The sequence below is a fragment of the Anopheles stephensi genome, chromosome 2 (genome assembly GCF_013141755.1).
Source record: "Anopheles stephensi strain Indian chromosome 2, UCI_ANSTEP_V1.0, whole genome shotgun sequence".
Lineage (NCBI taxonomy): Eukaryota > Metazoa > Arthropoda > Insecta > Diptera > Culicidae > Anopheles > Anopheles stephensi.
The window spans coordinates 67951755-67978167 of record NC_050202.1 but is presented as its reverse complement, the minus strand read 5'-3'; the positions used below and the strand labels follow the sequence as shown (position 1 = coordinate 67978167).

Genomic DNA, 26413 nt, shown 5'->3' with positions numbered 1-26413 from the left:
TCGTTTATATCGCGTACAATAATAACCAATCAAATATGTACTATCTTTCTTTAAATCATAACAAAGTTATCCACTTTCCGCATTAAACGAACCTCTCGCAACAACGTTTAGGAAGGTTGATTGATTGAAGGTGGTTATTTATTTGTTTGTCTGTAGCAAAATGCTGAACCCCTATCTTGTGATCAAACGGTGCCACCGGCTCAAAAATGGTCCAATTTCCGTATTCACTAAAACATCACTCCGACCCTCTTAACCCTCATCGAACACCCGCACCCACCGTGTCAGATGCAATGGACGCAACGAATAAATCACACCGATTAGAAAACTAACAACAAAAACGCCGAAACAACCGGCGTCGGCAATAATGGAGATTTATGGATGCTGAGCAAATAATAACTCACTCCAGTCGAAAGTAAACGCACCCATACAGTTGGGAAAAGCTGATTAAATTATTTGTTCTAGCTAAGCATACATATCAACCGGTTTGTGGAGGATTGTAGCGAGCGGCTCGCGTGGAGAACGGTGGGTGAAATTTGCGAAACAGTTCAGCCCAAGGCCCCATAACTACCTACCAGCAGCCCATATACGCAAGATACATATCGTAATGGAGGTTAGAAGATATGGGCCAGAAATTGAGCCATCATTCAGTGTGCCGGGGAAAGTTGTTGGAGAAGTACACAGAGTATCGATTTCCTTTCGAAGCAAACAGAAGCTAATAAGCTTCTTAGTCCCTTTTCCACTGCCGCTAGACGCAACATGATGATGCATGAAGATCCTCATCCATCTGATAGGCGTCAAACAGGAGGTCAAGTCAATCCGAGGGCTCGATAGGCTAGCAGTGTCTGGCTAATTTATTGCCCCGACTTTGAACAATGCATCCGAGCAAAACCTACCAACTGGGAACCATTCATCCAAGGAACCGGTTCGTCAGGACGAATTAAGAATTATTATTTCATTATAGTCATGCCCAATCGACTACTACACCCCATCGGCCATCCCGTTCATTCAGCATCGCACACTACATTTTCGAACGGAAATTACCCCACAGAAACGAACTTGATTCCTCAACAACTCGAAAGGCAACAGAGCAAGAATAATGATTTCCTTCGCTCCCAAACTGGACCGTTGTTGGCCAGAGCGATTTTTGCCCTACGGGTGGTAGAAGTTTGTCCAGTTGTCGACGCCGAGATAATTCAACCACCACTCCCAGGCTGCTCCCGCTAACATCTTGAGAAAGACAAACATCCGGGTAAGTCGAGGGTGAGTTGGGTACCGAAATGAGAATTCAGAAAGTCGTGAAACAGGAAAAAAGACTCACACACACACACACACTCTGGCACATCCAAAGTAAGCAAAAAAGTAAGGGAAGCTAATTATTCGACAAGTTTCGCAGCATCCGGTTCGCTGCGAAAAAGAAACATGTTATCCAGATTTGCCTCGAGAGTGCGCTGCATGTTTAAGTTTCGCTGCCACGGCTTGCCTGCTGTATTAATTGTGCCCTGATACAGGAAACCGGTCATTATCAACAGCTACTAGGCGAGGATAATATATTGCACAGACTTCCGTGCAATCCGTGCTCCGGAAGGTAAGCTTTACTCGCACAAGGGGCCGGTCTCAAACTCCAAAGGTTGATCGTTAATAATAAAGCAAAAGCAAAACAGCGGCCAAAAATAAACAAGCTCATTCGCATACCGGCAGCTAATCGTAAGGCATGCTGCGTAAATTAATTCAAACTTTTGCCTCATGAACAGCTTTTTAGCACATCTCCCACACACTGCCACGCTGGTAAGGTCAACGAGTGGAGGTGAAGGAAATGTGGCCCCAAAATGTGAGCAGAATAATTGGAAGTTTCTGGATGGGCAGTGGCCTCTGCAGCATGTACAAAGCATTCGCTGAATTTAAGATTTTTTGGTCACTCTCCCTTTTAATGTTATCGTTCTTTTTTAGGATGCAAAAAGGGCATCGGGATGAGGCTAATGGAGGGACTGGAGGAAAGGAGGAGGAGGAAGGTTAAACATACCACTATGCTGGTATTCGCGACAGAACAGTTCTTCTATTGACAAGGCCGCTCGCTACCAGCAGGCACGTTTTGCGCTGGGTCACTTCTCGGTATCAGCAGAGATAGCCGCTGGTAGGAATGTCAAAACGACGAACGCACGGTATATGGCACATCCTGCAGCCGGAAGGCATTAAGACAGCAAAGTAAGCTTCCACTGTAGCAGCGAGAGATAAAAAATACATTGAAACAGTCTAAACCGCCCTATGTACGAGGAACCGAGAGTTGTACATTTTGCTATTATCATTTTGTTTCTACTGCAAGCTTTCGGTTGTCCCTGATGACCACCGAATAGGGATAAAAAGCGACAGAGAACGTGAAGAAAGAGAATGCCAAAGCTACCAACCAAGCTGTAGGTGAATAATATAAATACAGGGCTCATAACAATTCTGGCTATTGAAGAGAAGAAGAAAAAAATAAAAAGCTCCTAAAGCTTTGGTCCTCATCCCCAAGATGGAAGCCAGATCGCGTCGTTGAATAGGAGCGTCAGGAAAATCGGCGAGATGAAGAATATAATGGAGCAAGAGTGCGCTGTACAGTGAAAGCGAAACAACCTTCCGACCGCGAACTCCGACATTCTGCCATCTGGCCCTAAAAGGTCTAGCGGATTTTGTAAAGTATTATAATTTCGACGAACCCACTGCCGCCGGAAAGCCTGACGAACTTCTGTATGGAACGATTTTAATGCGATCAAAAGTACTTCCGTTTCTTTCCTGCTCGGGCCCTTCTATTCATGCGCACCACCGAGCACCAAGGTAATGATGGATGTATGTAGCGTTTGGAGATAATTTCATATTATTGTGGCATTTCCCGTTCGTTTGTTTTATTTCAATGCCCATTTAAACGAGGATAATGTGAGGCGGGGTTTTCGTTGATTTAAGTTAGTTACATCGTTAGGTAAACAAAGTCGAAGGATGAGTTTGATGGGAAAATTTTAACAAATAAACAAACAAAACTCGCTAAGATTATATTTTGGTTTGAAAACTTTGGTTAAGTGATGTCAACTCGTGTGACAGCAGGGAATAGGTTGAAGGAATGAGTATTGATAAGGAAAACCATGTTATCGAAAGTTGCTCAAAATTTAAAATATTCCTTAAAGCAAACGTAACCCGAAAACGCTCTCTTCCTTAATAAAATCCGCACTGAGATTGGAATTGTTTCCAATTCCTGAAAATCGATTTGCCAGATAAAAGCTTTGCCAGAGATACATTAAGATAAAGAGGGTTGAAACCCCAATGGAACGTTGGACATTTACTCTTCCCGTTAAGCGATGCCAGTAAAATGCAGACCAACCAGTACGATGTCATAATTTTGACGAGCTAAATTCGGCAAAATGGTTCAAGGTAAGCACGTCTTTGGACGGGGTTACGTCCGATTGAACGGCACGTTGACATCATTCAAGTTTAATTATCATTCAACATTCTTTCGATCTGCTCGACCTACACCGGATTCGGTTAGTGAAGGTTAGCGACGATAAGGAAAGTCATCCAGCCCTGCCTTGTCCGCTCCTCGTCCCGCACGTTAAGCCTTTGCCGTTGCGCTTCCCTTGAAACGCAAACCGAGCGAACAATTAGCTTTGATCTGAAAGGCAGATTCCATCGGAAAAAGCCATTAAAATCTGATTATAACCGCTACGCTCACTTGAGCCGACCATCGTGTCACCGTGGCGGTAATTAACATTTGCATCCAAGAAAATGAACCAAATCGTGCCATTTAAATAGACATTTCGCGTTCTTCTTTTCACGGTAACGCACTTTTTATGTTTACTCCAACGCAAAAATGAAGCGATTTCGCTTGCCCGAGACAGTGGTTGCTGGCGGAAAATTCCGCAAATGGACAGCTAATTAGTATTCGCGCGTCGAGCAATCTCAGCCTCGTACAGGAGGTTGTCAACATTTTCATATCTTAGTAGATGGGGGGGGGGGGGGGGGGGGGGACGTTGTTTTCCATTCGCCAGGGAAAAGAGGCTAAATTTGAGTCGTGCATTTGTCATGTTGCTCTTCGCTAGCACCTGTGACCGCCGGATGAAATGACGTTGTTTGGGACGCGCTCATCTTGAACCGTTCCGGAGTTTGGTCCGTTTTTTTATCTGCTTCTTCTTCTTGGGCTTCCAAGAGAAACACCGTCTGGCGATCCTAGGGTGAAGGTGGATTATGTTAATTATGAGTGATTGGTAACAGCAAAACGTCAACATAATTTCATCAAACCAAGCTCAATAAGCTGTTCCGGCGAAGGAAATCAAATTATGGTCATGTTCAATGGCCGTACGATCGGGAGGTAAATACTCTAGTTGAAACTTAGGACGGTACGGTACGGTGATTCATTCAGTTCGTAAGGCAGGCGGATCTTTACAGCGGATGCTTTCGTCTAATGCAAATTATCGTTAATATTACATTTTGATGAACTCCATTATCTAAGTGAACTTATCGAAATATAGTGGTTCGGAGGAATCTTTCGCTCATGAGAACGTTGATCGGTTACAGTGCTGGGTAATTGAAATATGTTTGAAGTCTTTCCAACACAACATCAAGGTCGATCATTTTGGGGAATTTTTATTTAATTCCTCTAAAATATCGTCAGTAATTAAGTAAGTATTTTTTTTTATTCATAAAGAACGGCCTGGCCGTATTGCTAATTAAGTAAGTAATTAATGAGGTAAATAAGTAAGTTAGTATGGGAATAAGTAAGTCAGTAAGTAAGTAAGTAAGTAAGTTAGTTGGTTAGTAAAAAAACAATTATTGTTCAGGGAATAGTGTTGATTTTACTGTAATTTATTTGAATAATTTTATCATTTCAACAAGTGCCTTAGTATAGCCTTTTAGTGCTAAAGGACATAGCCTTTGAGTGTTAGATCTTGTTGTATATGATTCAATACATTTTTTATTCTTCTTCTCAATTTACAACAAACCAATACGGTAGACAGCGAATAAGCGTTTTTTAGAATGGGAATAATTCAGGTTTCTTAGCAATAATCATAAAGATCCATGACCATGCAGTGAAGGATAATAGCATAACAGATTTGTCATGGATTATTAAATTGTTTTTTTTTTTCAATAGTTTTATTAGGTAAATTCATGCCAAATTTTTAAAAGGTTTATAAACATTCTAACATAGTATTTTTTGTGCAAAAATTATCTTATCATTGCGTAAAAATCTAATTAAATAAAATCAATTTTTGGTGAGATACACATTTCAAATTGATTATTGTAAAGGCAAGATTCCTAAAATGATTTACTATGACATAGCTAGTTAGCCAAATATTTTCATTTTTAAGCAAAACGACACACATAATCGATTTCTTGTTTGACCCAATCACATCGAAAAGAGTGAAAAAAATGGTGAAATTTAAGTAGAATACAGAATTACTGTAGTCAATTGAGCATAAAACAATGTTTAAAAATAATGTTGATAAACTGCGCTATAACTTTCATACAAAACCTGCTTTCAATTTCAAACGCTGTCTATCAAAGTATGAGAGCATTAAACAAAATACTGAAAATTATTCCTCACATCCAAGGGACAGTTCAAACTGCTCCGAACGTCCTTGCATACAAATAAGCAGCCATCTGCATCTACTCAAAGCGAACACCTACACCAGTACCGTACCCGTAACGCAACAAAACCTGCGTCCTTTTTGGAATGTCAGTACACTGTACTGATGCAATATCTGCAACTACTCAACAATTCCATATTCGCTACCCAAGTGAACCGAGTGCACCCAGCTATTAGATGAATTGCATTCGTGCGTCAATCACACGAGAACGTTTAATTCGCATTGTTTACCTCAAGTCTTCAGCTCGAAATCCCTCCACCGAAGCAGTGCAAACGTTGCAATCAAAAAAGAGGAAGAAACCCCCGGTTGTTGATGCAACAAAACAAATGCTATTCACACCACCTGCTGTTTTCCTTACAGAGCGGCGATGTTTCTTCAAGTGCACACCTCTCCATTCGTACGATGGGTAAAGCATTTTTGTTTATTTAGAAGCACCACACTCTGAACCCGGCCGGCGAGCCATTGCTGGAAATTATACTTCACACTACAAGCCCAGCGCTTGGAATGGATCGTGTACGGTGTTCCACTATTCCCTGGGCGATCGGCCGAGAATAACATGGGAAGCGAATGCAATTCGGTTAATGCAATTTCCAATACGGTATCAGCATTGATGGAACTGATTGAATTGAACAGTGCCACAATGCACTTCCACTCATTTGCATCCTTGTTTGCTGTGTTTTTCATTCGAAATGATGTTGTGTTTTTTTTTTCGTGTTTATCCACAGTTCGTCCTCACTGAAATTCGCTGCTTTCAGCCAAACCAAACAAAATCTCATTAACACTTGAGAGCATGATGTCGCCGTTAGCGCTGGAAGCGACTCAATTTCCTATTACGCTTCAGGTGTGTGTGTGTGTTCACGGTTCGTTAGCAATGAAGGAAAATGTCAATATTTTTGCCTCGCTCAATTCACTTGTTGCAATGCCGGTGTACACGTCCGCCAACGCCACCAGGTACGTGGGGAAACCCGGTAGCCAGCGTGATGTATGCGAAATTCAATATAACTCATGCACAAGCCACCAACGGATACCGAATCGATAAGGACGAATTGAATTAAAAATAGCGTCCTATCTCCAGTGCGATGGTTAAATTGCACGGTTCTAGCTGCCGAATCGTATACAATGCCCGATAGCTTTCTAGCGATCTTCACATGCTCGAGCCACACGACTCGAAGGCTGCCATGGCTGCCAGCAGAACTAATTGGGTTGTGCGCCTGCCCTGGGAAATGCTCTAGACAGTGCGAGGTGCCCTTGACAGTCATCTTGCCTCCATGCCCGTATCCGGGAAACACCGCATCGGCTTTGATCTCGCGGAACTCGAATGTGGCGCGTGTACATTATTTTTCGGCTGCGACAAAATTCGTTTGGACTGCGTAACAAAATTAAACAGCAGCAGGCCACATCGTCAGGCACCAGGATAGAACAGCTGAATATAGCAGCGGGAGTAGAGAGAGAGAGACACACACACACATACAAGAAGGAGAGAAAAAACTCCAAGAACAGCCTTGTTGACACACTCGAGTTAAAAGCAAACGACTACCATTAACCAAGAAAAGAAAACGTTGTTGATGTGAACCAGCGAAAGCATCATTAAAAGGAAAATTGAAGCAAGGAACGAAAAAAGAAAGGAAAACCTGAATGTTCTTTACTTCCAAATGCCGTGCTCGGGGAGATATTGGTGCTATGCTAAGTGACGAATTGAATCAATTGCTTTTTGCATACAAAAATCTCCATTTACCGTGCAATTCACTTCGGCTAGAAAGCGTAAGAACGTACGCAAAGGACGAAACCTCTACACCATCCTTAAATAAATTGATTATTTTACCTAATGAAAACAGGGACGAGATGGAATACATTTGTTAGAGTTGCCGTTTTATTTGGATTGCCAAAACGAAAATTTCGAGCATTTATACATTTATACATTAGTTATAAGGGTAAAATCAAATTGCAACCAATGTGCATTTTTCAAACAGTGAAAAAAGTTAACAGTTAAAAGAAAATGTTATTGAAAACCTTTTGTTTTCATGTTAAATAGATACAATTTCGAGTTAATTTGATAACAAAACCACCTGTGGTTTATTGTGGTATTCATGAGCAACCATCCATCAGTACTGTTGCTCATTTAGGCGAAAGCATTTACCGCATAGCTTTCCACTTAGTTTCAACCTGCCAAGCCTTCCCGGTCCTTATGAGTATGAGTCCTAAGTATTTGTTTTAATTTAAAACAGGAGGCGACTCTTATAGAGAACTGAGCACTAAGGAGGTATTATCGAAATTAAAATTAATGTTCTGTGGGTGCACTTTGTGTTAAATTATATTATCTTAATTAACTATTAATTTATCTATATTCTCTATAGTAAAAGAGCATCCCTTCATGTCCCAGTTAATGTCCGTCGTTCCATTTGCAACTGAAAATGGTATGGCTAGGTGAATTGGCAGCTTGATCAAGTTAATATGCTGAACTCAATATGAATGGAAAACCAATATCAATCCAACAAAGACACATGTGGTGATATTCCTTGCAGCAGTGCGGTTGCAACGTTTGCCATACTCGTGAGCTTTGAAATTGTTGTTGATTTTACGGTGACGATACGACACGATTCTCTCATCGACATCGTATACTCGATAGCTGAGCGTAAAGTTGAGGACAGACAATGCTGTGATCTATCAGGAAATTCTATTGTATTATCACCAATTCATGAAAGATAAATACTTGTAGTATGGTATCTTGCATTGTTACGGTCTCTACATGAAGTTTCAAACATGGTGAATAGAGTATAGAAACTTTTTAGCTTCTTATGTGATAGTTACGACCCTATAAGCAGATTTTAAATCATTGAAAAGATTTTAAGGGTAGAGTTACTATTTCATCTTCATCTTTCAAGCACAATGGACAAGAGTCCAGTGTCTTACATCGTTCGTAAGCGACGACTTATCATCCGATCTGATCCTTATCTGAATCGTTATCAAACTGGATATAGCATTACAATTATTGGAAAATTTAAACACATTAGACGCGGGCTCGTACGCAACACTGATTATCCAACTACAAGTAAAACGAAGTCAAGGAAGCCAGAAATGGTAAGCCTAGTCGAAACAAAACCTATCAAGGTTTAAGTGTCAACATAAGGAAATAAATATGTAAAAAATGTTAATCTCAAGGCCACTAGTTGAAAATACAACACGGTTCAGCCAATGATCCAGGAAAAAAGCTCCCTATATACTGTAGAGCTAAATAAGAAAATAAAACAAAATATACTCCTGCGAAACTTGTACCAAAAAAAAAACAACAAACCTAAAATTAAAAGCAAACAAACATGTTGTTTGATGGCATTTTTTGCCCTTAATTAAGTAGAGGAGTATTTCATTTTCACCAATGAACTGCGGTTCAAACAAATTGAACACTGCTCAACGAAATCGATACAACACGCACGGCTCAATTTACCAATTTTAATTATGCAGAATCCAAACCGCAAGCGTTCGTCACAAGCACCTACGGCCAAACGAATGGAAATTGCATACATATTTAAGCAGCTAATTAACATACTAACGCATTAATATGACCCCTGTGCAGTGGCAAGGTCAGCGGGATGTTGTTTATTCTAATAATACAATATCTACAACACACATCTACAATTGAACACAACAAAAAACACACGCACAACATTTTGGCAGTGAAATATGAGCCCCTGAATCGACACGGTGGTTCCGCATGGTTGGTAAGTAATTATCAATGTAGCTCAGTGCTCAACATCGATTGAGTTTTTCTATTGCAACAGAACAAAGCGTTTTTTAAAAACTACCCGATATTCGTATGATGTTTTGTACCTTACCGCATACTTCCACCGAATGAGATTGAGTTGAAACACCACAATATATTAAAATGTTGATCGAAAAACCACCAAAACATTATATTTCAATGAATCATTTCAAGCAATAGAAACCTCAAATAAAAGACCATTTTATTTAGATACATCAGACTCACACACACACACACACACACACACACACACACACACACACACACACACACACACACACACACACACACACACACACACACACTATATCCATAAAATGAAAGGGTCAGTACAACCAATTTGGTGACCCATGGCTCACCGAACTGTCCTTGACTAAAGATAGATATCACTCACAAACATTACATACCGCCCTCCCAGGCCGGCCCACCCATTTCGGTACCATGGACATTTCTAATCAAAGACCGGTTTATTGCAACCTTCCAATCCTCCCGGAAAGCATTTTTGCAACTGTACCATCCGCCAGATGGCACACGCCTCGGAACCGAGCGAAACCGTACGCGGCTTTAGTGCATCCGTCTTATTTATCTACGAATGGGAGGCGAAACGCTTGTTTCCGGCGTATTAATGGATAGCAACATGAAGACTGACACTGAAATAAAAACCCACAAAACAAACTCTTCCACCGCAGTGAAGATGGGAAACCCACATTCCATCATCGTCATCATTCGACACAGAATGTGTTGGCGCTTGGAAGGAATAAAAAAAAAACCACGAGCACCACCGCCTAACCATTAATAAACAAACCGACACAAACGACCGATACGGCACGCCTGAAACGCGACGTGAAACACACAACAGCACAATTGGTACGCGTGCTGACGGGTATCGATTTACGTCGATCGGATTGTGGATTCTCGTCCCCCTTTTTGTGCTTATCAACTTTGCCACTACAGCAACGGCGCTACTTTTCCGACTTTCCCTTATCATCGGCGTGGTCGAGTACCGGGATAAAATTACGGGCCAATAAAATTCCGTCCATTATCTTGCCACTCAACGCTACACAAATACCTAATTCGTGGTGAAGCTTTCGGATGAATTGTGTCTGTGAAAAGCGTTTCATATATGATGGCTTCTTTAGAAGCTCTTTCAGGAAGAGCGTATCATTATGGGGGGAGGAGGAGGTGGTAGGGGGTGGTTGATTAAATGTAACAAAAAGATCAACAACACTCACAATAATTCCATGCGCGAAGGATACGGGTAGCCCGGTGGTGATGATCACCACCCAGAGGATGGTTATAGCCAGTACGGTGTTCTTCTCCGTCCGTATGACCATGCTCGCGATCGGATGCACAACCGCCAGAAACCGGTCCAGTGACATCAGCACGAGCGTATAGATACTGGCATGTGCCGTCACCACGATCAAATACTGTACGGTTTTGCACCAAAGTTCACCGAACGGCCAGGACGCGAGCACGTAGTCGGTGGCAGTGAACGGTATGCAGAACACTACAAACAGTAGATCCGCAATAGCAAGGTTGATGATGAGCAGATTCGTTGTCGAGCGCATCTGCGGATTCGATAGGACAACGAGTACGACCAGTGCATTGCCGAGCAGCCCCGTAATGCCGATGAAGCCGAAAAAGATCGCCACTATCGTCGACACCATCATCTGCGTCTGAAGATCCTCCTCCAGGGACACGGTTGGTCCGGCTGCGGTACTGAACGCGGACAGGTTGAACCTGCTCGTACCGTCCAGCAGCAGCTGGGTGTAGTTTTCGCTCACCATGATCGTGTCTTATTGCTTCCACACTGCACTACACTACGATTCACTCTCACCACAAGCAATCAGTCACACTCAGCAGCTCATCGCAATTTTGCCATCCTCGGAAAAGCACCGGACCAGACCCCACACTTGCACAGTTGGTTCATGATCACTTCAGACACTCTAAGCACATCTCCAAAGCACCCGATAAACCTATTCCCCCGTACTGTGCAACAGGTTGAAAGTTAAGCAAACCTTTCCATGAACAATAAATCACACAGCTCGTAACATTTTTTGCTCCATTTTATGTAATCCGTTAACCGACTCATCGGCCATCATCAGTTGTTGCGCGCTCCATAGGAACAACTGGAACGAACTGGCGGTCCTGCTTACAACAGCTTAACACCTTAACCGAAGGATGCTTTGAAACGCTCCTAACTCAAGCTGCGACCGCAAGCAACCGATGTCGACTATGAACTGAAACAAACCGTTCGCGAAACGTAAACCCAACCGAGCCGAACACTGGCTTCGTGAGCAAAGTCCACCTCAGAACGCTCTCGTGCTGAGCGAAAACGAAACGGAATGGGGGGCGAAAAAGCAGAAGCATGAGAGCGTACCGAATTTAGATAGCATCCATCACGATAACCCACATTTTCCGCTCCGGAAAGGAAACACTAAAGTGAGCCACACGGATCAACTGGTGGCGCGAGTTGTGATGCTCTCCGTTCAGTTGGAACGGAACGGTGTCTCTGTCCTGCTACGTTAACGCTCATCCATTTTCATGAATGAATTCGACGCTGGATGGCTGGCTGGCTGGCAGGCAGGCTGGCTGGTGCACATACAGCCATGTCCTTTTTAAGGTATTTCCGTCTGCCACGCGTGTCTGCCGATCGTTGTAGGTTTCGGTTGGTGTGGCGTGTCAATCATCAGCGTGTGGTTTTTCTTACGCCCGGCACGATTCTAGGCTTCAGCGAGCAGTACGCTGTTACCGAACGTAACCGACTTTCCCTCTCGGGCTGAGTGGCATTGCGTTACTTTAAAGGGCCGTTAGCTCTGCCACAATATATGATTGAATCGTTGATTATGGTAATTGAATTTTGTGGCTTTAAGTGAAATGTTCAATTCGTTTAATATGAAGCTAACTAATTAGGATTAAAGTATTCATGACGCACAGTACAGAGTTGGTTTAAATTCTTTCAATTAAGAAAGAATCACTTGGAGAAGGACTACTGGGACCTATTGGGACATGGTTGCACCGAGTATTTTATTCCATCCGGTTATTCTTCCCGTACGCCTAACTTGACAATCAGTTTGACCGAAATTGAAGTCAAATAAGGAAAAAATGGCGTATCGAGCCAAAGAAGAAAAAGATAAAGCTTGTATAACGACTTACACTCAAAAGTACCATGCGCCTCCATCACTGAAGATTTTCTTTAAAAAAATCGGTAGTTTATGTTTCATACATTTTTTCTTAGTACAATAAATGTTCTATTTACTTATATATTTAAGCAAACAAAAAAATCTAGTAAATAATTGAAGGTTCATGCTATTTCAAAGTAACCTTATTACCGATTTAAATAAAATTTTGAGTAAGTACAAGATTTGATCTTCTTCTTCTTCCTTGGCACTACAACCTAGTTAGCCCTATGTAAGGGGAAGGCGTTCTAGATGGGATTTGAACCCCGTTCCTGTCGTTTGAAGACCGGCGCCACTGTCGCCACTGCCACCGGACCACCCCAACACACAATATTTGGTCAGTTAAGTATAGAAAATCGCTTCATTTAAAACTAACTAAACTAACTCTCTGGGTGGATAATAATTACAGGATTAAAATTACAAGAGCATTTAGCAAAACCAATTTCGTATGTTATTTTTAAACAAATTCAACATAGTTGAACATTTTCTCTGAACATATGTATCTGGCAACACTGTTAATACCACAGTTGATCAGACGCACTGTCAAATAAACTAAACAGCTCGGCGTGTTTTGATTTCATAACAAGTTCATTGGTCGGCCGCGGCAGGCAGCAACAAAATCGACTGAAATTTTGTGTAAAAACACATCAGCATGGCTAACAGTAGGTTGGAAAAAATCGGAACAATCATAACAAGGTAAATATGCGTTTTTTGGGTTCTAGCTGTTATTAATAATCATCTCTCAATGTGTTTCAGAACGCAAGGGCTCCTCAAGTCCGGTGCCATGAAGTTTGACGAGCGACCGCTTTGGTATGATGTAGTGACCGCTTTCCCGCCCCTTGACGAACCACGGTACGATCGTCCCGCCCCAAAAGTACCCGTTCGAGAAATTTTCTACCAAGAAGACATCGCTCGAGCGTAAGTACCATTTGCCGGTAACGCACAGAACGGAGAACACTCAAAGGTTGTTTACGGATTTACAGCAAATTCCACAAGTCTGGTAAAGCAACATTCGCAACTAACTTGCTAGACACGAATAACCTTACGCCGACTCAGCAATTCATCGGAATTTACCAGCATCTGTCCACACAAGGGGCACTGGACGAGCAGAAAGTGTTCGAAACAGCAATTGATCTTTTGGAAGATAAAATGCGCCAGCAAAGAGCCGACAAACGACCGGCTGAGAGTGCGACGGTCGAGCAGGTTGAGCTCTCGTCCAAACCTGAGGATAGTGGCAAAACCGTACAACTGCAAGACATATTTAAAGATTAATAGTGTAGTGCATTTAGAAGTGTAATTCAATAAAATGAAACCATTTTCAGTAGCTGGAATCTATTGTTATTTTGTTCTCTTTCTACTGTACACCAAGGTACATACAGGTTGGTTTTAGTAACCTTGGCATACATCTTCGGGTGCAGTGGCTGTCAAAGTTCGGATCACGTGTTTACAAACGCTCGTTGCGAGTTCAGTTCTTCACACACCTTGAAGACGGCGTGACATACACACTCACGCCTCCGCTCGTTTTTGGTGCGAATTTTGGTGAAAGTATCGCTGTGAATTCGTGAAAAACGCTTCAACATCTTGCAGTCTCGGTGTTCCGCGTGTCGAAGGTCGAATTGTGTGCGAAACGTGTAGAGTACGGTATGTTTTCTGCTTCGCCCCCGTCGTCACTCTGCTACGGCTAGACTGATGCTTGCAAAAGAGAACGCTCGTTGTGGCAATTGGCATTTTGTAGCGGGAATATCCCGACCAAAACCAAATGTGAAGTTTGCAAAGCGTTGTGGTACTGTGGTTGCTGTGTGTGGCGTTTGCGAAATGCGGTTCCAAATTTGGTGTTTAGTCGCATTGCTACAGTACACCGTGTCACGATGCTTTCCTTTTCCAGCGCCAATATGGCGTCCTCTCGCAATTACCTGGTGCATCCGTAATAGGCGTGAAAGAGCTCGCGAAAGCGGCTTGTGCTGCTCTCTTTCTCACACCCAAGCTACCTTTTGCGACCGTAAGGGGGCGCTAGTGGTGATTTGTTTTTTCCCTGACTTTTGTCTCTTTCGTTCGGCAAGCGTCGTTTGGTCGTTTTTTGCGATTGAATCTTTTTTGTTTACAATCCTCACTCACAGCACAATATGACGGATATCGCTAATCTACAGCAACAGGATAGCAGCAGCTATAGTGGCGGCGACGGTGACGCTGATCTGGGCAGTGGCACGATGAGCGGATTTGATCAGAATCAAAGCTCGGTTGCGGGCGATGAAGGGAACAACCCATCGCTGTTCATACGGCTACGCGGACTCCCGTGGAGCATCACCGAGGAGGAGATTCGCAACTTTCTGCACGACGTCAACATACTGCACGTGCACATAGGCGTGAATCCGCTGACCAAGCGACAAACCGGCGAAGCATACATTCGTGTCGCGTCCGCCGCCGACCGTAACAATGCGTTCTCCCGCAACAAGCAAATCATCGGCCACCGGTACATTGAGTTCTTTAACGCTACCGAAGAGCAGTACGAAATGGCGCTCCAGGAGATGGAAGACGAAGAGGACGGTGGTCCGGTGGTGAAGCTGCGCGGTCTGCCCTGGACCAGCACGAAGGACGATGTGAAAGCATTTTTCCAGAGTAAGTATAAAACGGTCGAGACTGCTCTTTCCGTAGGTTTTTCCCGCCCCCACTCAACCAACATTTACCCCCGTTGCACCATTTAACGATCCGCAACGACTGGTAACAACCGGGACCGGGAGAAAGCATCCGTGCTCGTGTACGCCCATAAATGCGTCACCCATCTGCTGTGCCTGCTGCTACCTTACCACAAGGTTCCAGCCACAGGCCTAGCCAGCACAGTTCGGTTCGGGAGAAACGGATGGGTCTATGGGCGTGGGTCAGTCTGCGAAACGTGGAATTGCATGCGCTTATGCGCGCTTTTAAATCCGGTGCAAGACTCCGGCGATAAATACAATCCTTAGTCTCCATTTTCCTTCTTCTATCTTTTGCCCATTCCATACTCCCGTCCCCTCTCATTCAAATTTTCTCACCACACAATTAAAACATTTCAAGCCTATCACTATCCTCTCATTCACCACCCGTTTACTCCTCATTCGTGAAATCAATTATTTCTATCCTTTACACAACACACAATTATGTGGAAATGTATTGAACAATCGAAACCAAAAACAAACCAACAACCGAAACAAAATCAACGAAAAAACTAACCACACTCCCGCAGGCTTGACGATTAAGAATGGCTATAATGGGATACTTTTGCTACTGGACAACCTGGGACGGGCATCTGGGGAGGCGATTGTAGAGTTTGCATCTGAGGCCGATGCTGAAGCGGCCATGGGAAAGGACAAAGAGAAGATTGGGAACAGGTGGGTGGTTTGTTCATGTTACTCTTTTTTCATTAAAAATTGAAGCGAAACCTCTTGACTATAAGCAGCAGAAAAGTTGAAAGCGCAACTAGAAGAATGTCTCGGAGCAAGTGGCTGTGGAACAATGAAAACCGTTCACACTTCACTTTCAAGCCAAATAATTTGTAGTATGACATTTATTATATATAACAGTTTAACATGAAATTTAATATTTGCTAATACCAAGCCCGTTCTTCGGGAATCAAAATATTTAATATTTGCTACTCATTCTTCGTTTACCGAGAAGAACCTTTCTACAAAAACTATTAGTATATTATGCTTACCTTAACTAAATATTGCATATGCCAACATCTGATCAAAAGAATACACGAATTCGGGTTTGATAATTCAGTAAAATCTTTGCTTCCTACATTAGACGATACGATAGAGTTTTGCGTTTGCGATCAGCTTCAAGATTTAGTTCCGTTTAAGCATTTCGGCAGTTTGATTGCACGATATGTTGCTGCTATCATTTTTTAGTTTTTAAACAAATAAGTTACGATAGGAATTACGTATGCGCTTATAATCTGGGCTATGTTTTGGGTTTCCTGTACTCGGGGTCGTGCTGATACGTGTAAAAACGAAGCAAGATTTTGGGTATGCAATGTGTTACACCTCCTGTGCATTTGCAGTTCATTCCGGCTGCCGTTGCTAATGGTGGGGTAAACGGTCAAAAATGGGTTTCAATTGACGGTGGAAAGTGTGGAATGTACGTTAAAAAAAGGGATACGGCGGGAATGTTGTCAGCATAATTGACATTATAAACTCTTCCAATTGTTCTCGTCCATAAAATACGACTGTTCTCGTGTCGTAATCGTAATCGTGGCACTCATCTCTACTGATGCCTATGTTTGTTTTACAAGCAAATAATTTTATCTAGTGAAAGATGGTATTACACACCGTCGCCATTTGAGTCAAGGACACCAAGGAAACGCCGTCCAATGAATCCCGTTCTCGAGCAAAGTGTGAGAACATTCATTACAAAACCTTCGTCTGCTAGTATTGTGAATAATATGTTAAAATGAAATTACCGCACACATACAGATCTCTTGCGGCCCATGTACTTGCCGCGCATCACTCCTCCGCCACAAATTGATTCACCTTGACGACAGCATCTCAAGTATGGAACATAAAGAGCCCCCCAAAATAAAATAAAAAACTCTTGTATTCTAACAGAAACAGCAACAAATGCGGCCGACGATTCGACAATCGCTTGGTTTAAAATTTAAAGCTAATCATGGTCTATTTTATCTCTTTTATTTCTACCATTCCTTCCTTTCCTCGTGTCACAATGTGTATGTGTGTGTGTGTGTTGTTTGTATCCTTTCAAACCCCATTCCCTCCTACATGCACGGTGCAACACACAGGTACATCGAGCTTTTCCGCAGCAGCACCCGCGAGATGAAGCGGGCTGAAAAGCGTCTCCGACGTATGACACCCTATGGACGCAACGATCGCAACTCGGGCGGTGGAGGCTACTCACAGATGTCCGACCAAGCTTACGGTCAAGGTACGATCGCAAGCGTAACATGAGTTTTTTAGTTGATTTAAAATAAAAATCATCCCGTTTTTTTTACAGATTACTCCGATGGCACAATGGGAGGTAACGTGAGCGGTGGATGGAACGATCGCTCGAATGGCGGCTATGGCAATGGTGGCAGTGGCTACAGTGCCAACTCAAGCAATATGGGTCAAATGTACTCCCAGGGAAACAATGGCAACTCGGGTTCGGGTATGTCCAATAATTTGGGTAACATTGACATCTTGCGTCTGCTGCAGGATCAGCTAAGTAAGTAACTCTTTACCTTGCACTGCATTCATGCGTACAAACGCCTGTCAGCATGGAGTTTAACTTTCCCCATCTCTTTTCCGTCCACAAGTAGATCGAGGTGGTGGCACCAACTATGGCTCGGGACGTAGCGGCAGCCCGTCGGGTGCCGGTATGAGCAGTGGCGGTGGCGGTGTAAGTGTCGGCGCGAACAGTTACAGCACAAGCGCTGGCTATGGTTCCGGATCCGGTGGCAATTCGGGCGGTGGAGATATGCAATCGATGATGAGCATGGACCGTGGTGGGGGCAGCAGCGGCAGCTACCGCTCTTCCGGACCGATGTCCAACAGCTACGGTGGCTACTCGTCCGGCATGGGCAGCAGCAATAATTCCAACATGGGATCTTACAGCAACAGCAGCTACGGGTACGGTTCCGGTGGTGGTAACGGTGGCGGCGGCGGTTACGGTTCGATGAACAACTACGCCAACAATGACTTTGCCGGCGACGAACCGAACCTGTACTGTGTGCATATGCGCGGCATGCCGTTCAGCTGCGACGAGCAGGATATGCACGATTTCTTCATGCCGCTCCGGCCAGTCAAGTGTGTGGTGCAGATGAACAGCCGCAAGCGTCCGTCGGGCGAGGGCGATGCGTACTTCGAAACGAAGGAGGAAGCCATCAAGGCGATGCGAAAGGACAAGGAAAAGATGGGCTCCCGGTACATCGAGCTGTTTGCCGGCCAGCGTCACTTTGGCAGCGCTGGCGGTAACGTCGGGGGTGGTGGACTTGGCGGTATGGGCGGTACCCAGTTCCCGAAGAAGTACTTTAACTGAGACCGTTCGTCGAGGCGGGAGACCGGCATAAGATGAGATTTTTTTTTTATATATGTCCTCACCTTCATTATCAAATCCATTATCGTTAACCGCGCTTCGGCCGAGCTGCGGGAAGCTTTGATTGTGGGTTCCATCGTGAACGTTTTACATGAACACAACAATATTACGATCCGTCTGTACCATTTTGCTGTGTATCCTGCTCCGCAAAATGGATCCTCACAGGATGATGATATCGTCTAATTCTATATATATGTAGTATGACAAACTTTACGTTATTTTTAACCCGCTGACCAGCCGTACGCCGCTTGTGTTGGGTTTGTTCCGTTTTGTTTTTTTTTCGTTGAGAGCATTTGTTTCGCCAATGTCTCGTGTAAAGGAAATACAAACAACAGCTGATAATCAGAATTACTTTAACAATCCCAAAACTAATGTGCTGGGCGTGGTGGATAAGTGGACGTAGCTGAAACAAGAGGGTAGCTGCTGAGCCGTATTAACAAAACAAACCCGCTCTTTATACACAGTAAGCCCTAACCCTGATATGGTGGTGGTAGTGAGTATGATGATCACGATGTTAATACTTCTGCATATGGCGCGGTGGTTTGGTGGGAAGCTGGTGATTGCGATGGATAATGTATAGCTCTTAAGGTTACACGCCGTTCAGAGAGGGGATGCTCGAAGCTAGGGAAGACGACTCAATTCTTATAACAAAACGTTAGAGACACTTTCAATCTGCAGCCGAAACAGAACATAAACCGCAGTAGCTGATCAGAACTCCTGTATTGGGTAAAGAGATTTTCTGTTCGTTTGTTCGTGACTGTAGCGTAATTCTGCTTATACTTTACTAGTAATAAAATTTCCACAAAACCACACACAACCATGTATAGAGGTAAACTGGCAAATCGATGTGGCGCGTGTTCCGGAACACACACACACCCGAGAACCGAGAAAGGGTGGTGTAAGTTAAGAGCTATCAAGATATAAAATAATAATAGGGCGTGAAGAAGGAAGGCCAAGTGCAACAAAAAACAAACCCCCCACATGGAGTAAATAAACTGACACCCAATTTAAAATCGATCCGCCGTTTGTGGTTTCCATTTTTATGGGAAAGAAATAATTGCGCTCGGTCGAATACATCCGGGTTGAGATTTGTGGTTTTTCTGCTAAGGTGTCAACATTTTTAGCTTGATTGCAACACCTATTTTGGATTCTGTTGAGAATTTGTTGCAGATGCCAGTCGTGGAATGTTTATAATGAAAATGTGTGAAAACATATTAATCTCATTTTTAGGTAGGATCAATTTGTTTTTAGACTTCCTAACCACTTAACGTTTGCTGATGACCACGTACTCAGAATGACACCGAACAACCCGAACCATACGTCTGGCAACAAGCGTTACATTGTTGATAAAACGAATCGCTATTTATTTAATACACTTTTATTCTACATAAATAAAGCATCTCCAACTTATAGGGAAATTTTGCGATAGCTCAAAGGTATGTCACACAAACCTCCAATGTCATGTTCAAATTCTTTTCACAATATTGCGAAATAATAAAAAATACATATAATTGAGCTATCTCTTATCTATCACGAAATTATAATTTTTATAAAATTATAAAATAATATAAATATTAAATTAGACAAAAATGAGTTTAATTCCCAAATCCTCGAAAACGTGTGAGCCGTGGTAGCATAAAAATCTTTTCATTCCTTTTCGCTGTGTCCAATTTTCTTCTTCTTTGCCTTTGATGATGCCTCTTCCCAACCGGAACGTCGTGAACAAAGTGGAGCATCTCACGCGTACCTTTCTTTCTCCTGCGTGCGTTTCGTTTTTTCCCCACACACCACCGGTATTACCGCAACCGCACAATTACCGCACCTGCATCAGCAGCCTCCTCCCGCTGTAGGTCTTCTTCCCCTTGGCCGTTGTTTGGTTGGGTGTGCATTTTTGTTGTATTTTAACTTCCTTTTTTCTCAATCCTTCTTCTCGCGTGATCACGCGCATCTTCATGAATCAAATCTTACTTCCACGACGCAAACGCCACGGCTCGAGGGACGCGTTCGATCGCTGATGGTTTCAGTCGCGGGTTACATTTCGATACGATCGGTTCGATCTTGAACGGTAGCCAGTTTAGTTGCACTTTTGATCGCGCTGGTAGTCGGTTTTTCGCGGGGAGTGTGTTTTTTTGTGCGTGTGCTTTTTATTGCATTTTACCGAACGCTCGGTTGTGTGTGGGGTGTGCCGGTGATTTTATGCTACACTGATGCTGCCGATCCGCCATGTTAGTGAAACGTAGTAGGAATTTCGGTGTACGAGACGTTTGTTTAATTATGTCTTTTAAACAGTTGATCCTGTGTTAGCCAACTAGCGCTAAGAATTGGTTTGAAGTGGCTCGTATCATGTCCCGAACAAAAAAATCCTCCTGTCCCAACATAACTCACGCTTCTAGAACATTCGCCAGCAATTTTCCCACTTCCCTTCCCGCCGGGTTCTCTCGCGCTCAACCTGTTTCTAATGAGTCGTTTTCGCTTTTATTCCCTCTTCCATCCCCGTTCGTCGACGTTTCCCTTACACACGAGGCATCATTTTTCTTGCAGAGCATCATCATCATAGCACCACAATTGCCACTTGTCGATCGCTTCAAAAGGTGAAGTGGTCAAAGTGTTTCAGCGAACCGATCCACTAATTATTGCACGACATAGTGCGAAAAGCTAGACCGCTCCCAGTGTATGTGAAACTCGTGCAGTTGCAGCGCGAACCGTGACGTTTGATCGCCCGCGAAACCATCAGCCTCGGAATCAGCTGGCGAAACGAAGCCGGCCCGTAAGCGAAATACGATCGCAGTTGTTTAGCAAAACGGCAAAGCAAAAAAAACAGGGGCAAAAACCGCCCAAACCTTCCTCATCGCGATCTTTATGCTTTCCCACCCCAACTGGGCCGGTTCTCACTTGGAGCGCTTGGGTTCTCATGTATAATTATTAGCGCGATTTCCGCTCTCTAGTGTGTTGTGAGCGGTTTTTTGCAGCCTAGAATTCGCGTGTGACACTGAACTTGTCAGTTTTGGTGGAGTTTCGCTCGAAAGATCACGCACCGTACTGCCGTTCCTGCCCTTCCGTGCACGTGGCCAAAGGGGATAAAAAGTGTCTAGTTTCTTGGTGGCTCTCGGTACGTGCTCCGGCTTCCAAGAGTGGGAGCCTAGGGAGTCTAAAATTGCATCACACCAGGCGTTGCCAGGAGGTGCCACGCGCTAGACGACTTGTGGAGTGCCGACTTCTCAAGGTAAGATCGATCCCTCGCGTCAGCGTCTCTATCGCTTCGGGCGGAATTTCCGGCGTGGATTGCATGGCGTGACGCGTCCAGGGTATTTACTTTCTGCCTGCGCTGCGGGTGCGAAGTTCGGATCGTGATTACATCACTTTAGACATTTTCTATTCTTTAACTTGCTTCGTTATCGGCACGCCAGAGATCAGATTCTATCGCTCTTGAAAGGCTAGTGAAAATGTAAGGAAAAGTTACCCAGTTTCCCAGACTGACCAGACACACGACGATGTCTGGCGTAATGACACACGGTGCGTCCCAATTAAACGATCACTAATCGAGAACATCGTGGGAAGCTATCTTGGCTACTTTATCTAAGCCGTTATCTATAGCGCTAGGTTAACGGGTGATCAATCACCCACGCGTCCGAGTGGGAGGCATTAGCACCCGACCATGGCTGAGTTTGCTTCCCATTCACCTCTATCGCTTCTCTACGATCGCAATTTGTTATCGTCTAGATAGCGAGTGGATGGCGTGTAAATTAAGCTAAACACGATAATCCGGATAATCAGGCTTCGAGTGCTGATTAGCGAGATAGTTTTTTTTTATTGATAGTTTGTAGATCAATGTTATTTCCTCACTTAACAGTCGATGAGCGATGAGAAATGCCGCATTATCTTCCCTATTGTGCATGTTTTGTTTTATGCCAAACAATCGAAACGCAGCTGTTGAAGCAAAGGTCATTGTTGATGTTTAATATTTCATCCATCAGGTATGGTCGTCAGCCTCAAGTGCCCAATTTCGATACGCTAGCTTAGGACGAAGAAGTGATCTACCTGAGGGATTTTTTGTTGTTGTTGTTGTGCTGACGACATCATAAACAAGTAATCTCCGGCCCGGGGGTTTCAAGTGATGTCTGGAGCAAACTAGTTTGCGGTCGGTTCGGACGTGTAATCCGGATTCAGCTGGTGGCTGATGATCGTGGGTGATGTTGTATGTTTCGAGGCTTCTCGATGACATCAATTTGGGCTGGCCGATGTCTGATGGGGCGAAGAAAGTGAGGCTCATTTGCAAGCGTAGCGAAATAAGCAGGACGATAACCTCACGGAACCGGCGTCATGCTCGTCGTCGTGGTGATAAAGTGACCGACTTGAAGGTTGTACGGCCTTGCTGCTCTAAGGATAACCAGTGTGGTGGGTCGGAACTGCTGGCATGTCCGTTACCTTCCCGAGGCATTATTTGTGGCAATAGCAAAGCATAGCTATAAATTCTGGTAGGTTAAAATATTCAAAATAATTAGAAGGATTTTGTACACAAACTATTTACTTGCGTGTAATATCTAGACAAACTGTAATTTTAGATTGAGAATATTGTTACAGTTTGAAACAAAAGTCCTGAGTATGAGAGGCAACAGATTAGGTCTAGGCCACTTTGGACCTTCCACTGTATTACATTTTGATCATATAATTATTGGGTTATATTAGACTTGATGCAATAGACTTAGAATTAATAAGCCTTGTTGCACGGGGACAACTTTTTTGCTAGTCCAAATCTCAGGAATCCAAATCTCAATCGTTTGGAGATTCGCTAACAACTAGTGCTAATCAATGGTAATTTGCATTATCAGTGAATGTTTTTAGAGTTAATAATACAAACAAACAACCATCTGCCGCATCTGATAGCATAGATTCTGAATGCACGAAGCCGGTTTGAATTAAAATCTCGATTGAAAGCAAGCACCCATAGACAAAACTGTGAGTAATCTTCAGAGGAAATCTTAGATCAACATTGAGAAGAACCCGATCCAGATACCAGACATACTTCTCAATAAGTTCGTTTCAGTTGGATAATCATAAAAGTCTTAACGCGGGTAAAAGTGTCCTTGTCCGTGAAACTGAGGGTATTTCGGGCGCTTGACGAAGCTGATGCCACTATCAGCGTACTTCAGCTTGGATTGTCGTCTTGGCCCGTAACGTGAACCGGCACAGCGATAAGCCCCTGCACTGGTGCCACAAACTCAAATGCGTGTCCCTTGTCGGCTATCACCACACTCATCTCATGTCGTCCAGCGTATGGCACTGTTGGCTCAGCTGGCATTGGGTTGTTTCAACAATTCTGAAAGTTTTGATAGAAACTCAGAATAGATTGAAAATAAATCGCATTAAATAGATAAAACATTGCGTGTGAGGAGGAACATTAAAATTTTTAATCTTCAGAATTCGTTGCAAATTAATCTTGATTTTTTTTCTCTGACTCACCGTAAAGATTGAATTTATTAGCAATCTTTAAAAAAATTTAAAACATGGAATCGAAGCCATTTTTCTATCAACCTAATCTAAATACACGCGTCCACTGAAGACGCTCTTAGACTCTGGAGCGTCAAACCTAATTTTTGGAAATAAATTGTAACCATTTACTGAAAAAATAATAATATAATTCCCTCTTGAACATAGCTATCCAACTTATGGTTAAAATAAATAGTCGCCTCAAAGCTTCGCATGGCACCCTTTTCGCCTGCCCTGCGCCACACGGAAGCCACTTTTTGCCAGGCAGCACACCTGGCATAAACAATAAATACGGTTCCGCTTTTCGCGACACGCGTGCTTCTCACATTTGTCCAGCACACTGGTTTCTCGGTGCGTTGCATTGTGTGCCGAGTCGTTGGTGTGTCGTTAAAATGTGTTAATCACACCTCATATCACCATCGCGCCCTAATGTTGTCGTCGCCGTCGTGCACACAGTCTTAGTGAGAGCAAAACCACAGCGCGGTGAACGAGGCTTTTACGCGTGTTGTCCCGGAGTTCGCGATGGTGGTAGGGCAGACCTGATCAGCTGCGGATCGCATAGCGTGGCGTTTGCCAATATGTGCGGGGAGTGCGAAGGAAGGACACAGAAACGATGTAAACAGTTGGAATCAGTCAGCCCGTCGTCGTCGTCGCCGTCGTCGCTAGTAATCACTGGGGGTGTCTGACAACGCGATCCAGCCAGTCAGTGAGTCGTTGTCGGTCGAACCGTGTTGATGGTGAAGTGTGTGCATCAGCAGAACAGAACAGCTGACCCAGTGTGTAGTGCTGCGGCAGACGGGCCGTGGTGAATAGTTCGTCGATAGGTGATTGGGTCGTGCGCTATCATCCACGCTGTGCGGCTGTTTGATAACTAGGTGTGATAGTTGGCTCCGTTCTGACCCCTAACACATTTCCGGTTTAGCCGAACTGGTCCCAAGTCTCGGCCATGAGTCCCAATGAGCTGCGGATGCTCCGGGTGATATGAAATTCATATGCGAGTGAAAGTTGCAGAAGCGCATCGAGGCACGTTTTTGGCCTAATGTTGGACCCCGACTGGCGCTGAGCAGTCCGGAATTTAGGTTAGCAACAATAGGCTTTTGATTCCTCTTCGTTTACATTCGATGCAGTTTTGATACGGAACAGTGTGTTTTTGATCAAGCTTACCATCAGTTTCGATTTCACCACGAGAATGTTCCCGAATAGGGTGCGATCGTGAGTAGTTGTTCGCCGGCTGTAACTGATTAGCTGGCGATTTTTCGAACCACCGTAAGAGATTGCAAGAAAGCGATTAGGAAAATCAAAATTATCCAATTTGCAGTGAACAAGGATGTCGGCGGCTCTATGCACATTGTTCAGAAAAGGGGCTGAGCAGTAAAGCAAGCAGCTGTAAAGATTAAACGCTCAAAGACAGCTCATCAAGACGGCTAGTGCCAGGACCGGCGTCACCCGGTATCTTATCTGTCGGGCAACCGATTGCCTCGCCCAGTCAGGGCTATGTCGAAGCGAGATGCAAGTGCGTGGAAGTGCAATCGTAGCTCTCGTTTGACGCCCACTACATTCATCGTCGCTGCTGTCGCCGCCACATCACACTCAAAGGTCGCCACAGGGAATGCATCCGCAATGCGCCCAGCCCTTTCCCTGCGCCTGTCTGGTGGTGCACTATCGGATTAAAGGCTGACGGGTCCCGAAGGTTTAAGCAAATCAATAGCAGTCCTTCATTGTACTCAACGCGGGACCTGTACGCTGGCTTTATCACACCAATCTTCGCCGCCGCGGTTGTTTGGTGAGACGGGCAGCATTTAAATGCTGCTGTGTTAAGCATGCAGCATTTAATTGTGCATCGAATGGCTATGGCATTAAATCAATCAGTTTTGCTGTAAGATCACGTTTTTTTTTTTGTGCGACATTCCCCATCTCGATCGGCAAAGTCCCCGCCAAATTTAATATCATCAGCCGAGCGAATATAATTGAATTCCGGACATGTTCTGTTTATCCGGTAGGGATAAAAATCACTTCACACGGTATTATGGTATGGAATCACCGTTTGGGGTTTTCACAAGAACTTGTTTCCAAGGCACTCGACCTCAAATATAATCAATCAAATATAATTTTTTAAATAAAAAATCGACTAAACCAGTTTGTCGAAATAATAGTGCAGCATACAGCACAGCATAAAGGTTGTTCAATATATTGTTATTTTCACACACGATCGCTAAACGCGGAGGCTTGAACGTTTCATTATCACTTAACTATGATGGGTAGCCGCGTTATCATCTGATGCTGAGAACGTCACCGAACCGTCACCATCACCGTGCTGC

The 26413-nt window shown here is 43.9% G+C and overlaps 4 protein-coding genes across 14 annotated transcripts in view; 3 read left to right on the top strand and 1 right to left on the bottom strand.

The window, feature by feature from the left end:
• LOC118504450 (allatostatin-A receptor-like) overlaps positions 1-11608 on the bottom strand; it is a 78113-nt gene extending 66505 nt beyond the window's left edge. Inside the window, exon 1 of the mRNA XM_036038942.1 lies at positions 10599-11608. Within this exon, the coding sequence (XP_035894835.1) occupies positions 10599-11153 (555 nt within the window). The 5' untranslated portion in view covers positions 11154-11608. The remainder of the gene's footprint in view (positions 1-10598) is intronic.
• Positions 11609-13080: 1472 nt separating this feature from the next.
• Positions 13081-13876, top strand: LOC118504447 (probable 28S ribosomal protein S23, mitochondrial). The gene is made up of 3 exons (XM_036038940.1): positions 13081-13241; positions 13302-13463; positions 13529-13876. Exons 1-3 carry the CDS (start codon positions 13198-13200, stop codon positions 13815-13817), a joined length of 495 nt encoding a protein of 164 aa, XP_035894833.1. The 5' UTR covers positions 13081-13197; the 3' UTR covers positions 13818-13876.
• Positions 13877-13998: 122 nt separating this feature from the next.
• Positions 13999-19625, top strand: LOC118504444 (heterogeneous nuclear ribonucleoprotein H3). 3 transcript variants are annotated; one of them, XM_036038929.1, is made up of 6 exons: positions 13999-14186; positions 14663-15161; positions 15766-15910; positions 17317-17459; positions 17529-17738; positions 17830-19625. In XM_036038929.1, exons 2-6 carry the CDS (start codon positions 14669-14671, stop codon positions 18549-18551), a joined length of 1713 nt encoding a protein of 570 aa, XP_035894822.1. In that variant the 5' UTR covers positions 13999-14186; positions 14663-14668; the 3' UTR covers positions 18552-19625. The 3 variants fall into 3 exon arrangements, with proteins under 3 accessions (XP_035894822.1, XP_035894823.1, XP_035894824.1); XM_036038930.1 differs by having other exon boundaries at positions 14007-14186; positions 17833-19625; XM_036038931.1 differs by having other exon boundaries at positions 14009-14186; positions 14693-15161.
• Positions 19626-20631: 1006 nt separating this feature from the next.
• The window catches only part of LOC118504441 (chloride channel protein 2), a 25679-nt gene continuing 19897 nt past the window's right edge, over positions 20632-26413 (top strand). Inside the window, exons 1-2 of one of the 9 annotated variants that reach the window (XM_036038907.1) lie at positions 20632-20833; positions 21150-21831. The gene's annotated coding sequence lies outside the window, so the exon portion shown is untranslated. The other 8 variants (XM_036038909.1, XM_036038911.1, XM_036038914.1 and 5 more) reach the window with 8 other exon arrangements.